Source organism: Anolis sagrei, chromosome 6 (assembly GCF_037176765.1).
Source record: "Anolis sagrei isolate rAnoSag1 chromosome 6, rAnoSag1.mat, whole genome shotgun sequence".
NCBI classification, from domain to species: Eukaryota; Metazoa; Chordata; class Lepidosauria; order Squamata; family Dactyloidae; genus Anolis; species Anolis sagrei.
Genome location: NC_090026.1, coordinates 85,692,146 through 85,706,618, shown reverse-complemented (window position 1 = coordinate 85,706,618; position 14,473 = coordinate 85,692,146). Strand labels below are relative to the sequence as shown.

The following is a 14,473-nucleotide window of genomic DNA, read 5'->3' as shown; positions in this document are numbered from 1 at the left end:
TATAAAAATGAATGAATTCGTGAAAATAGCGAATTCAGAAAATGAAAATTCTTGTAAAAATTGAGATATTAGACAAAATAATATTTTAGAGGAAGTGAGCATCAAAATCCATTGGAACATTCATGTAGACTTTTAAAAAACTTGCAACTGAATGTGAGAAAATAATAGGACTAGAAACTGTTAAAACAAGCAGATAACAACTCTGTCCCATCCATGATAACAATTCCCAGAAAGCTATAATGCTGAAGTGCAACAAACCGGGTTAGAAATCCTTAAAAGAAGAAGCAGAGACATCAACCAAAATTCAGTTATAAGATGTTTCTTTTTAGAATTCAAGCTTACACAGTAATCTATGCCCACTATAGTCATAATTACATATTAATATCTGCATACAAAAGCTATGTAAAAATTATATTCTTCCCCCAAATATACAAATTTTCTCTTCAGATAGTTTAAAACATTTGTGATCACATATTTTAATATAGTTTAGGCTGGAAAAATATTATCCATCTAGCATATCACATAACACTGTTTCAAAGGGGAAAAAATGAAAATCCTATCCCAGAATCTTCAGCCTGTGTAATTTTGTAAATCATGTAATTTCCAATTTTAGTTTCAGGGCATGAATACAAATAAAGAAAAGGCCAAGTCCAAAACCCAGCAGAATCTGTTTTTCTCAGTTTCGAAAAGAACAGAGTATTATGGCAGGAAAAACAAATGAAGTCATTTTGAAGAGTTTAGAAATGGAGACATAAGGAAACAAACAAACAAACAAAGTAAAATGAAGAGTCACTCATTCATGCCCTGATATGTTCGTATCTATCACTAGTTCAGTTGTGAAATTAAATAAAGTGTCTTTTTAATGTTTTACATTGTGCTCAGTAATTTACATCAATTCCATCTACACTGGGATGTAGATTTACATTTGATTGTCTTGTGCATAAATAAGGGTTAGCTTTATTAAAGTTAGGTAAACTGTGCAAATAGACAGTCACAAACAGCTTAATACCTGCACAATATTGCTTTTGAAGGCGACATCATTGAATGTGGATCAATACACACAAGCAATGCAGACTTTGCATTGGCTAACATTTATACGACACAGTAAAAACTTTGTGAGAAAGGCTAAACCTTTTTTTGTCATTGTGAATTGATTTTTTTGGTGTGTTTCATTAAAAAAGCAGTATCGTTTCATTTCAAAATAAATGTGCTCACTTTGTTTTGAATCTTTTACGTGGAAAATAAACCTCTACCACTCTAGGATATCGTGTTTCTATAAAAATTTATATAAGGGTCATATCATAGTAGTATCAAAAAGAAATATCTGATAAATCTAGTTATCTGCATAAAATTACAACAGGACAAACCAGAGCTTCTCCTGTATGTCTTGCTGTTTCCAATGTTGCAAAAAGGCAGGCAAAGAACACTTATTTCTTAAGATATCATGAACGAAAACACAGTGTTTACAATGTTTGTCTCACTGACCTCAACTGGGTGAGGCAAGGGACTCTTCTGGAATATAAGGCTGAGATATAGTGACTCGCCCAAAGTCACTCAATAGGTCCTTAGCAGAGCTGGGAAATAAATCCAGATGTTGCTGACCCTGTCAGTCATAATTCTTTTTACATGGACAACCCTGGCTTTCAGTGAAAGCTAGACTTAATGGATCTCCCTTGATTTTGACTCTTAATTGCTGACGAGGGAAAAAGGGTTAGCCTTACAAACACTGGCTACATCTGAAAACCATGACTGGTTGCTTTTGCTTATGGTTTATATGCAGCACGTCAATATGACACCTACGTGTTAAGAGTTCCATGGCATAACATTTGTCACTAGCAACATCATGCTCTTCCTGTGGTCAATAGTATTGACTTGGCAGGTTTGCAAAACAATCACCTTCTTTGTGACCCTGTTTTGTTTGCTTCTTTCCTTCCGTGCTGCAGTTGGAGAAATTTTATAGCACAAAGATCATCACAAAGGTCCAGGGTCTAACTCTGACACCTATATTTTGGCACAGTGTTGTTGAATGCTTTTAGAAAATGGATTATCTCACTGTAAAATACATCGACAAGAAATTACTGAACTCGGTTGAGACATAAAACCAGTGCAGCTTAAATACCTGTTGTTTAGAGCAAGAAACATTAAGAAATGAGATATCCGTTTTGTAAAAAATAAGGAACAGCAAAATCGTATTTAGAACATTCCACTGCTACTACACCTAGAGCAGAAAGCAAAATTGAGAGCCATGTAGCACCATAAACAAGCTGAACTAATGTTGTGGAGTAAAAACTCAGATCTGTTGTGAGAGTAATAAAGACCTACTCCATGTAGAATAAATCTTGGACATAGGCCTTACCACAATGAGCAGTTATGCTGAAGTCCACTACTCAAAAATAGTATCCATGATTTGATAAATCTTACAGATAATATACCACCTTTGAACAGGACTTGGAACTTTGTTGTGATAAAAAGACATATCTGAAGGATTCAATTCAAGCACAAGTCCCAGTTCTGCTTGCTCTCTTTCTCCCTCTGGTGTAAATGGTCAGTGAAACCACTGAAAGTCAGTGAGGTTACAAATGTAAAATTGGAGTGACTAAAATCTGAACATATTTCCATTTTCCAAGCCTCCGAGAAATGAAAAATGGCTATTGAGATGTGATGGATGACTCACAGAAATTCACCTTTGTGAGCAAGTGTTCTGTCGCACAGCATGCTTTGCTGAACAACTATACTCCTTATACTTTTGTTTAAATTGTGGTTTAGTTTTCAGGATACCGAATAGCAAAGGACTAACACAGTTTAAGCGCCTACCAACATATCATATCATTGTACAAAGCATATGAAGTTGTGTCATCAAATGTTCTTGTGTGTGAAATGACTTCTTGTTCTTGTCTAAGATGGGAACAGTCCATGGGAATTTGAGACATGCTTCCATAATTGTTGGCTGAGAGCAGATACCTAGCTGTGGTTGAAACAGCACAAAAAGCTATGAAGCTCCACTTGTATTATACCCAATCACTGGCCAATCACTGGTGCCTGAAATGTTAGACCCGTTTCTGGGTAAATCTGACCTGTTGATGACAAAAATGGAACCAGTTTCCCCTATCATGTCTAGGTTTTGGGATATTGAGCACATGCTATCTACTAGTTGCCATCTCCTTGCCCACAGAAAATCATGAAAACTATATCTAAGAAACTAGAACTGATGAAGTCTATCCAATGCAATTTTCTGAATCAGCACCCCAAAAATAATCCCAGGAAGAGTCCTTAAAAACCAAGACAGCAAGATTTCTTTTTGTTGGGTTGTGTAATATGACTCCAAACATTTCATTCTTTCAATGACAAGAACTGTTGCATAGAATTCTCTGTACTGCAATTTTGAAAAAGCCTCAATAATTTCAGTGAATGCTCTGGCCCAAAGTGAGATATTAAGGAGACATAACTAGACCTCTCCCCCTCTTTTTTTAAGGTTGCACTCCTATAAACATTTATGAAAGAATATAGGATTGCAGCCATGAGATGAAAAAAGGAAGATTTGATCAACATCAAAATAACAAGGAGTGTTTCTCTTGTTTTTACAACAGATTCTCCCTGTAGTCTGATACAAAAAGGCTCCCCTCATGCTGCTCCCATGCCCTGTTAGAAAAACCTAATATCTCAATATTTTTCCATACTGAGGAAATAGATGGGCAACAGGATAGATCAGGAAAATGGATTGCATGAATTAAAGCCTTCCTTTAATTCATAATAATGCATTATATAATAATAAGTATAATGGCCATCACTGAATTTTCTTCACAACTGTAGCTGCTTTAAAAAGATATTTTTAAAAAGATTAAAAATCCAATTGCAGGTCTTCCCAAGTTATTTACTTTTAAGTAAGGTGTTTAGGGCTGATACCAAAAACTTTCAAGAGAAATAGCTGAACTGAAGCTTGCAAACTGCTGAGTGTGAATCCAGATCAACGCTTCTGACATCTCTAATCTGTGCCAGTTTTGTCCCTTATTATCCCTGTATTAACTATTACACATTTTCTGCACATAAATGCACACACATATTGCCTTTTGGAGCTTGTGTCCAAATCAGTACTAATTAATGCTGAATTCAGAGAATGACAGCATTAATTAGTACCTATTTTTCTAAAATGTTTAATGGAATTCACCAAGCTCCCCAAAAACAGGAAAAGTGAAATCTCAGTATTGGATTGTTATATATTTGGGGTTATGGTATTGCTAGCTATCCCAAATTAATACCTGTAGAGAGCAACAAGCAAAGTAATTTTAGTCAAAAGGAGTTTGGGCACACAGGCACAAAATTAATCATAATCGTCTAAAAATATTACAAAAGCTAAGATATGATCATGGCTCAAAATAGGGATAGTGATAAAGAGAGGAGAAAATGACAGAGTGAAAAAAGGCCTAAAGAGGTCTGCAATTTTTGTTGCTGTTGTTGGATTTCAATTTCCAGAATCCTCAGCTGACATGGCCTTTGGAATTTTGAAAATTGTAGTCTAAATAGAAACTTTTCCCAAGCCCTGTGTGGACTCTGTATCTTCCATAAGGAAATATTAGCAGCTAGTTGTATAGACACACCCTGAGTACTAGTCTTTCTTGCCACATCTATTTCAACAGGATCTGTAATGAACAAATTTATGAAGCTTATACTGTAGCATTTTGAGTCTCCTACTTACTAAAAAAAGTAGTACAACTGAAGTGCTACTATGAGAGTCAGTTACAACTTATATATTTGTCATTAGTATTGAAAAATGCAGATGGCTCACAGATGTTTGTGCCTGGGTAGTTTGTTGATCTAATTTATACAATTGATCATTTTAAGAAAGCTCCCTGAGTTGACCCAATTATATTTTTATATTTTTAAAACTTCAACTAGTGAAAGTTTATTTGAAATCTTGCATATCTTTATGGGCGGCCTCACAAAAACTTGCAATTATCTCCCTTGAGGCTATACTTCTCTCTCTGAGAATTGACTATTTATATAGTGATATCTGGACAATCAGCCACCATTTTCAACCTGCAGAGCTTCATCAAATGTTTCACCTATGAGCAGAACTCTTTAGGGGAAATATGTCCCACAAAGAAGTTTTGATAAACCCAATATAGGCCTTTTATTATATTCTAATCTGCCTTCTCAAAGCTCTGTATCAAATATCAAAAACTGTCTTCTCATTGACATTGGTCAACAAGTTATTTTGCTGCACAGTTTATATGTCTGCTTCAACAGTCTCACATATTGTATTTTTCTCCCACTAAATTATGAATATAAGCAAAAGTTTTTTGAAGTATGGGCTTACTTTGTTTTAATGAAGTCAACATGCAAACTCTAGTTTCTCTGAAAGCATTTCAAGCATTGTCCAACCCTTCCTCTGGATGAGGGATGGGCATCTGAGGCCCTCTAGATGTTTGGAGCCTGCAGTTGCCCCCCCCCCCCCCTCACAGGCTCAGATAGCTAGGTCTGACTAAAAGTGAATGCCAAAACACCTGGAAAACCACAGTAGTCCACTCATCTAGAATAATATTTGGACATGACTTGGCATTTACTTACATAGGTCACAAATCAGGCATGTTTAAATAACTGAGATCATTATGATTAATCTAGATCAGAGGTTCTCAACCTGTGAGTCTCCAAATGTTTTGGCCTTCAACTCCCAGAAATCCTAACAGTTGGTAAACTGGCTGGGATTTCTGGGAGTTGTAGGCCAAAACATCTGAGGACCTACAGGTTTAGAACCACTGATCTAGATTTAAGCAGGTCTAGAATTAATAATTGAAAAAAATTATAACAAGTCCCACCGATTTCACTGTGTCTGCTGTTTCAGATTTAGTATGACTAAATCTGAAACCAACCCAGTAAGAATAAACACAAAGCCATGTTCTTAGGTAAAGCCCACACATAGGAACATGCACATCAGCAAAGCAGATTGGATGATAATTGGGTATATGAGGATTCAAAAGATTTCCCTTCCTAATAGATAGGTGTGGGTGAAAAGGACTTCACCATTCTTATCTGGTCCACAGTGGCAGTCTACCTGGATACAGGTGTTTCCATGGATGAATAATGTAACTTTAGTTTCCAAAGATGTTCATGGGTGTACCCAAGGCTTTCTACTCTGGAATGTTTCTTTAAATAACAATGTCATTGTAACAGCACATCCTGCTTCTTGAGCTCTTTTTAATGGCAAAATTTGCCACAAACTTGCCATGTGAATTGTTGAGAAAGTAACCAAAGCCCCAAACTCTTTAGTTGCAAGGAGCCCCAGTTTCTTGGACCTTGGCTTTGGATTACTGATATGTCAATGCATAGAAGAGAGGGTTCACAACTCATGTCTTAAAAAATAAGCAACATTAGCTGAGGTCCGCCCTCTCGGAAGGAGGTCTGTTCTAATATACAACACGAACATGGGAACAATTTGTAGCAAAGAGGAAATGATAGGTCTCCTAAAGCTTTCCAAGCACACTGGTGCCATGATTCCAGTTTAATTCTACCATGTTACTATTTAGTTCCTCAATAACAAATCTCTCCCTGCCCAGTGCATCAAAATTATCATCATGAGAAAATAAATTAAACAATTCATGGCATCTGGATCTGTACAATCTTCAACCATTTATGGATAATTTTGCTTTCTAATTACTATAATGGATTCATATAATCCCATTGGCCCGAATCTCTACCTAGCTGACTAATATACATCATCTTCAGACCTTGGCCTATGGAGAATTCAGATGACAATTTCATCATCTCAGTGATACATCCATGATCATTTTTAAAGAGTCACTACAAATGGATGGTAAGCCAGCATAGTGATTATGAGAATGTGACATGCTGTTTGAATAAAGCAGCAGTGCTGGAAAAAAATGGTGGTCTATAATGTTTTTCTAGTACACCTTTTGTACTATGTTCTATTCTGGTTTCATTTACGTGTTTTGCACTTTCAGAGTAAATCTTGCCTTTAATCTTTAAATTGCACAAAGCCAAAGACCTGGAAGCCATACGAGCTCTACTAAGCCTGTATGTGTATGGGATGGAATTGTCTGTGTGCCTATCAGATTTCGACACCAATGAGAAATGAATGGATTGAGGCCAAAGCCATCAGGTTACAACAAGAAAAAAAGCACACTGAATGATGAATGTGACATCTTTCTCTATGTTCTAACATGAAGTCAAATTGGTTTAAGGAGACTTGGTACAATATAGAATCAGACTGTCAGTTTGTATTCTTGCAGGCCTGCCTTCCACACATTTGTGCCCCAGATAAAATATGGACAACAGAAGCAAATAGGAGATTTTGTCCACATTTTGGAGTATTGTTGACTTACTACATTTTAAAGAAGACTGAAAGGTGTAAAAATTTCTGATTTTTTTCAAAGTAATGATGCAATTATGGTAGATAGATAGAAGGCGTTGCCTAAATGGACATTAAGCAGTACCAAGAAAGTTTAGAAACCATCAGCATGATCAAGTGAAAGTTAGGCAAGGCTAAGGCTGCAATCCTATATAGATAATTCTGGGAAATGTCCCAGTGAACTCAATATGGCTGATTCCTGTGCAGATGTGTATAGGATTGCACTGCACATCCTTTTGATTTCAGCTGGACCTGGGCAGGACTAACACTTGTTAGATTGTTCTGAATACCTCATCAAGGATGTCTCATTTCCTGAAATTGACTTAATACTGTATAAAATATGGCAGTTTTAAAAAAAAATTAGTATCTGATTATCTATTCACCTTTCTGACACATCATTGCACTTCATCATCTATCTCCAAACAGCAATGAGCGTGAGCTTGTGATTGCCTGAGTGCTGGTGGATGAAACTGATTCACTTAAATTCTCATTCTCAAACTCTCCAAGGATTCACATCAAAAGGACTGAAATATATACACACACACACAAACACAGAAAAATGCAACTGTCACAAGTACCCGCTTTGAAGGGAGATATTCATTCGTGCCTATTAAAAACAATTCTCCAACCAAAAACAAGGTGGAACAAAAATGGGAATGGACCATGGGGTAAGGTGGGTGGATGAGTGGGGGGAGAAACACTAGGCAATGGAATGAAATGACACCCAGTAGTGCTATAAGAACTCCGAGAACCTCTTCAGTCTTTTAATCCTCAAAAACTTCCAAGAACAAAGGGGGAAAAAGTTCTGTTGGGCATTCCACCTTCATGTGCAGGAAGCGGCTAGCGTGACAGGCTCCAATCATTCGTAGGTCCGTCACTTTCATCAGCAGTTTTGGCCAAAAGTGTGCAATGTGGTGCTTTCTGTAATTAATGTAGTGTTCAAATGCCAGGAGGAAGCCTTCTTGACACTTTTCTATTCGTTCAACGCTGACGAGACCTGGGCGATCTGTGAAATTTAGATGGGAAAATGAATGTTATTTAGTCATATCATTTCAATTTGCCACAAAAAAGTTCCTTCTAGAGAACTCAGACTAATCTGAGAATTTCTGCTGAGTGTCTGGGTTCCTTTATGTTTCCCAATACAGGACCAGCATGGCACAACAATCCTGAAGCGTTTAATAGAAGCTCAATAGATGTTCTTAGAGAACAATCCTATAGGAAGAAAGAGGATCCAAAATGGGCAAACTGCCTTTTCTTAATGGAGGTTAAGATCTTCTGGGGAGGCCCTGCTCTCGATCCCACCTTCTTTGCAGGTGCAGCTGGTGGGGACAAGAGACAGGGCCTTCTCAGTGGTGGCCCTTCAACTCCCTCCCTAGTGAAATTAGATCAGCGACCTCCCTCTTGGCCTTCAGAAAGAAAGCAAAGACATGGCAGTGGGACCAAGCTTTTGGTCAGTAAAGTAATGCAGCACAAGAAATGAATAAGGGGATATGTGCAGTTGACAATTGGAATGGCTTTGGATTACAATTTTGGATTATGTGATTTTAATGTTTATACAAAGATGTTTTAATTCTATGTTTTAATGTCTAATTGTTCGTTGATGTTTCATGTTTTAATATGGTTAATGATTTTAATTTATAGTTATATGCCATTGTTTAGATACTACACTTTAGTTTTCACATGTATGTTTGGCATTTAATTCTGCTATTATTATGTTGGACACTGCTTTCAGTCCCCTTAGAGGTGAGAAAAGCGATATAGAAATGCAGTAAATAAATAATAATAAATTTTCTTGTGCTTTGACAAGTTTGCATTGGGAAGGCTGTTACCTCGGGTTCTACTCTTGATTTTCTCACTATCTTTCCAACTGGATGGAATTTAAATATGTGTTAGCTCTGAAATGTATCAGAGCTCACTATATTGAAGCCCTGTGGCTTTTTAAAAATTAGAGAGCATGGTGCCACCTGCCACCCCCTTAGGCTCCCCTTTTCTCTTTTCAATCCCCAAAGCAACTGGAAGGGAAATTATCTATATTTATGTAGTAAGGCAAAGGTAAAGGTTTCCCCTGACATTAAGTCTAGTCATCTCTGACTCTGCGGGGTAGTGCTCATCTCCATTTCTAAGGCAAAGAGTTGGAGTTGTCCATAGACACTTCTAAGGTCATGTGGCTGGCATGACTACATGGAGTGCCATTACCTTCCTGCAGAAGTGGTATCTATTGATCTACTCACATTTGAACGTTTTCAAACTGCTAGGTTGGCAGAAGCTGGGGCTAACAGCGGGAGCTGACCCCACTCCTTGGATTCGAACAGCCAACCGTTCAGTCAGCAAGTTCAGCAGCTCAACAGTTGAACCTGCTGTGCCACCAGGGGGCCCTATTTATGTAGAGTCCCAATTTTAATCTGAAATATTTGGGGTCGCTGTACAAAAGACCCCTTTCCTGGTCGAGATGGACACTTCTAGAAATAATCACCAGAACATTTGATCTCTCGGCCAGGGCATGACTATGCAGATTGTTCTTCTGAGGTCTTGCACTTCAAAGTTACCACTGAACTATTAATTATGATCCAGTGTTTGGATGCCAGTTTAGGGGCATGACAGAGGAATGGGACTTTGGATTCTGTAGATCCAGGTCTTCCCTGATCTACTTCTGCATGCACACTCTCACATTATCCAAGAGAGGAAGAGGTTTTCACACTAACACTCTTGTAAGAATCCAGTTACAAGGTCAGATTCCTGTCTTTGAGAAGAGATAAGGGATGTAGCTATGGAGAGCATCAAATGAATGCATTGCCTTTCAAATTCCTCATTCTCCAAATTTCTAGTGCTGTAGCAACTTAAAACCTCAGTCAAGCATTGAAGAATGCTAGGTGTGAATGGATTTCAATGACCCATTCTCTGCAATCCAAGACATTTGGAAATGGAAGAAAACTAAACTGGGGGGGGGGGGGGGGAATGAATTCTTAGCAGTGGGGAAATGTCTTCATTTTGCACCTCAACACAACTACACCCTAGGGAGGGCCCTTCTTTTTTATCTTTGACAAGGGTGACCTGCTCTTACTCCTGAAACATGCTCCTAGAAACTATAGGCTTCCAAATGGGATTTCAATTGTAACTTTTCTGAGCATGTTCTAAACAGAATTCCTTCTTCTGAGAAGAAACCACAGAGTCTCTTGCAATTTGGCAAGTGGATTCATGAAGAAGAGGGAAAGATTTCTTGCCTACCTGAAGACATCAGCAGTACAGCTTGAAGGAGGGCAACTTCCGTGTCATCGAGGTTGAATGATGATAGTGACATGCCCAGGTCGAAAATGGCATCTGATACTACGCCAAGACCCCCATTTTTCAGTTGGCCCCTTGTCACTGCAATCTCCCCATTCAATGTTAAAGTCTCACTTTCAGGGTCATAGCGTACTGCTGCTCTGAGGGACATGATCTCCATGCAACAGCCTTTCAGAAGGATTATCTGGTCTTCACATGGCAGCTGAAAAGATTGGCAAATGAGAATAAATTTTCCCTGGTACAGTAGGATTTTCCAAGTTGCCAACCCACCATAAAAGCCAAATTCCTATATTTTTGTGCTTCCCAGAAAGACTTTTTATTGCATAATCATCCTGCACCATTCCTGGAATTTTACAGAGCTCCGGAAGACGACGACTTCCACTTATAATCCCCCTGTGCCTCTCTCCACACTTCCTCCTTCTTTTCGCCCAGAAGAAAATCTGTTTATATGGACAAGACGGAACAATTGCCCAAAGCCTTTTGACTGGTAGCTCTGTAAGCTGTGCACCACAAAGTACTCATCATTTCTTTCCTTCCCTGGCAACATCATCTTGATGATGACATCCACATGGCACCTTCCAACCAGAAAAGGAGAGTTACAACAACTCTCAGAATCCAGCCAGTACAGTGCCCAAATTTGGGAGCTGTAGTAATCATAATTATAATTATAATTAAATTTTGATCATAATCATAAGTGTAATCATTAATACCAACTTTTGTAAAAGGTCTGGCACAGAGGTACAATAAACGTTACCCTCAAAAGGCAGGTTTCAATAAAAGCCATCTACCTGACTCAATGAAGCTATTACCATTCAGTATTTTAAATTAACAACAGCAAGAGATGCTATTAAATTAATCTTTCCACTACCTCCCAGAGTCCATTGTCCAGAGTTAATTCTTCAAGGTAGGAAGTCCATCCTGTTTTTAGGTCTGAGGTACTAGGTATTAACTTCACAAATCCTGTATGGCAGTTGCTGAGACAAAAATCTGCTTTGTGTTGGCTTCACTTCAACTTATTTTATTTTGAGTCATGAGCTGTGCCAGAGATGGGGGCGGGGAGTCATATTTATAGCCCTGACATAATGATTATATTTAATCTTGACAAAAAGCATTCTGAGAGGGCAATGGGATCTTGCCTTAGCAGAACTGAAAGCAACGCTCCAAGGGGCAGAAAGAGTTTTTAAAATGTCATTATTAGAAAACAAAAACTGACATTGATTGCACTGTCATCTCCTCATTCTCCCACCCCCAGTTGCCAACTTTAGATGCAGTAAATTCATGGGAAGGCTGACTGATCCTACATCGTTGGATTCCCCTGCATCAGACTCAATAGTTTAGGCAGAACTGGAATCACAGGGAAATCCAGGTATTTCCATTGCTAAAGGAAGTGGTGCTGTCTCTCATAAAGAAAGAAAAGAGGGGTGATGGCTAAAAAGCATAGAAGGACAAAAGAACTAAATCTAATCCAGTTACCTAGAATTATCGACTTTGAAAGGAAAATTCCCTGTAAATCAGGGTGAATCTACAATACAATCAATGCAGTTTGACACTACTTTAGTTGCCATTGCTGAATGCTTTGGAATCACTGGGGTTGTAATCTCCTTTGTCATCGAGTGCTGGAGCCTCACCAAACTATACATCTACAAATCCCAGGATTCCATAACATTGTACCATGGCAGTTAAGACAGCATCAAACTGCATTAATTCTACAGTGTAGATGCCCCTCAGATGTCCAAATTCTGACTGTCCCAGCCAGCATAACCAAGGATTCTTTAACCAAGGTAAAGGATTATAGGAATTCAGATCCAGCATCTTTTGAGGTTTCACATGATTTTTCAGCCTCAATTTGGGTGAGGCTATGAGTTTCTGATCATATTGGTAGGAAGGAGAAGTATTTGAGATGTTTATGTATGCAGGATAAAAAGAGGATGAAGGGTCCAAAATGGCTGGTTAACATACCTTAACTAGTCAGTAGCCAAACTGTACCAGTCAAATCCTTTTCTTTTTCTTTTTGTATAGGATAATTGCAGGTAAGTGGTTAGAACTGTTGGGAAAGTATTGGAAACTACATCTTTGCAAACTACATCCCGTGCATCCTCTCTATTTCTCTTCTCTATCAAACTTGGGACCTGTGGATTTTCCTTACAACTAGAGATAAGTGAAATGTTTTGTCATGTCAAAAATGAGGCAGGATTAATGCACAGACAGCACGTGAATACTCACTTGTTCTGTCTTTGTACAATAAATGAGACAAATTGTATCATTTTCTCTGCAATGCAAACTCATTTCTTCTTTTGTTTTGATTTTTGGACACTTTCTTCCACATCCCAACTTAAGTTTTAGATGCCCAGAGCTCTACAGAGCAAATGGTGTACATCTTTCTGAGGAAGGAAATATGCTATTCCTGGGAGTGGTCTGGCTGAAGGAAAAAACTAAAAGCCCCTTGCCAATGCCAGAATATGAGTTTTGGTGTGCACCTAGGCACTCTTTTGATTCCAGTAGGACTCTTGAACAGCTGTTTAGGTCTCAACACATGGGGGTGAATAGGAGTCTACCTTTGAGCAAGGTATAGTAAGAAACATGGGTTTGAGGGACTGGCAAGAGAAGAGTGCCCTGTATTTGCCTACAAGTACATAGTTGTCCATGAAGCAAACCAATTATTCAGTTTGTATTTGGTCAGAAGGGAAGGTAAAGAGGTAGTCAAGGGGAGACACTTGGCTTCAGCTGAGCCCACATCAGGTTGCTCATCTCTGTTGCTCCTTTCCAGGTTCACTGTACTGAATTTTATAGGTTCTAGGTCAATAAAGTGGCTTTTGTTTAACCCAACTGTCTGTGTCTGGTCTCATTATTCTATGGTTGTTCATCAAAATAACTTTATTACATCATACAAAAACAATACACAAAAGATGGGTTATTCTAGTCGATTTTTATTCTAGGAAAATTTCAGTTTTTCCATGGAAACAAAGACAAGCTGTGTGTGAGTTGTTTTCATATTTTTATAATGGAGTCTTTAAATTTAGACTAGGATCCGAATAGGCTGAATGACAAAAACAGCAAGGAAACAGGGAGGGAAATGTTCTTGTAGTGACGGCAGAAGTCTACCAGCTTGGCTGCCTGTTTCCTTAAATGTCTGGCTTTGGTGATGGGGTGTTAGTATGTCCAAAGAATCATAAAAGCACTAGCATGGGCAATTAGTTATCTCACAATACAGGCAGTTGTGCAAGTCAGTTCTTCCCTAATATCTTGGCTCCATGGACCTCCAGGTAACAGGTGGCATGGAACTAACCAATATTTTTCCACTTGTTCCTCTGTTAACACTTTCCCTAAAGACCCAAGTTTTGATGTGCCAAAAGGTGTACCAATGAAGGAGTGTCACACAATAGCACCTGAATTTTAGAGTTTAAGTGACATGCTGTTTCAGGTTTTTTGGATTTTATTCAGCTAAGCTGAATGTGAAAATTTTGATACACAACACAGGTTTAGAGAAATGTACTCCCTATGGCATTTGCTTCCTCTGGAATTAAAAAAAACTAAAGAGAAGGTTGAGGCTATGAAATATAAGACATCATATAATATAGGAGTTTGAAGGAATTTCCCTCCATAGAAATTGGCACACAAATAGGGGTAAAGATGCACCTCACAATCTTTGGTGGCTCTCTCTAGAGCTTTTTTAGGTGGGTGTAGTGAGTGAAATGGGAAAAAGGAGGTGAGGAAATTATAGGTGTTTACATCTTAGCATGGGTGCCCACATCACACTATGAATTCATCTTATTGGTCAAACAACTTATGTCATGACTGCCTTTAAGTTCCAGTGATTTTAATGTTGCT

The 14,473-nt window shown here is 38.3% G+C and overlaps 1 protein-coding gene across 7 annotated transcripts in view; it reads right to left on the bottom strand.

Annotated features, from left to right (window-relative positions):
• Positions 1 to 303: 303 nt before the first annotated feature.
• The window catches only part of THRB (thyroid hormone receptor beta), a 233,891-nt gene continuing 219,721 nt past the window's right edge, over positions 304 to 14,473 (bottom strand). For all 7 annotated transcript variants that reach the window (XM_060781919.2, XM_060781922.2, XM_060781921.2 and 4 more), the window contains 2 exons: positions 10,589 to 10,847; positions 304 to 8,369 (listed from right to left, as the gene is read on the bottom strand). In XM_060781919.2, coding sequence (XP_060637902.2) covers positions 8,128 to 8,369; positions 10,589 to 10,847 — 501 coding nt within the window. In that variant the 3' untranslated portion in view covers positions 304 to 8,127. The remainder of the gene's footprint in view (positions 8,370 to 10,588; positions 10,848 to 14,473) is intronic.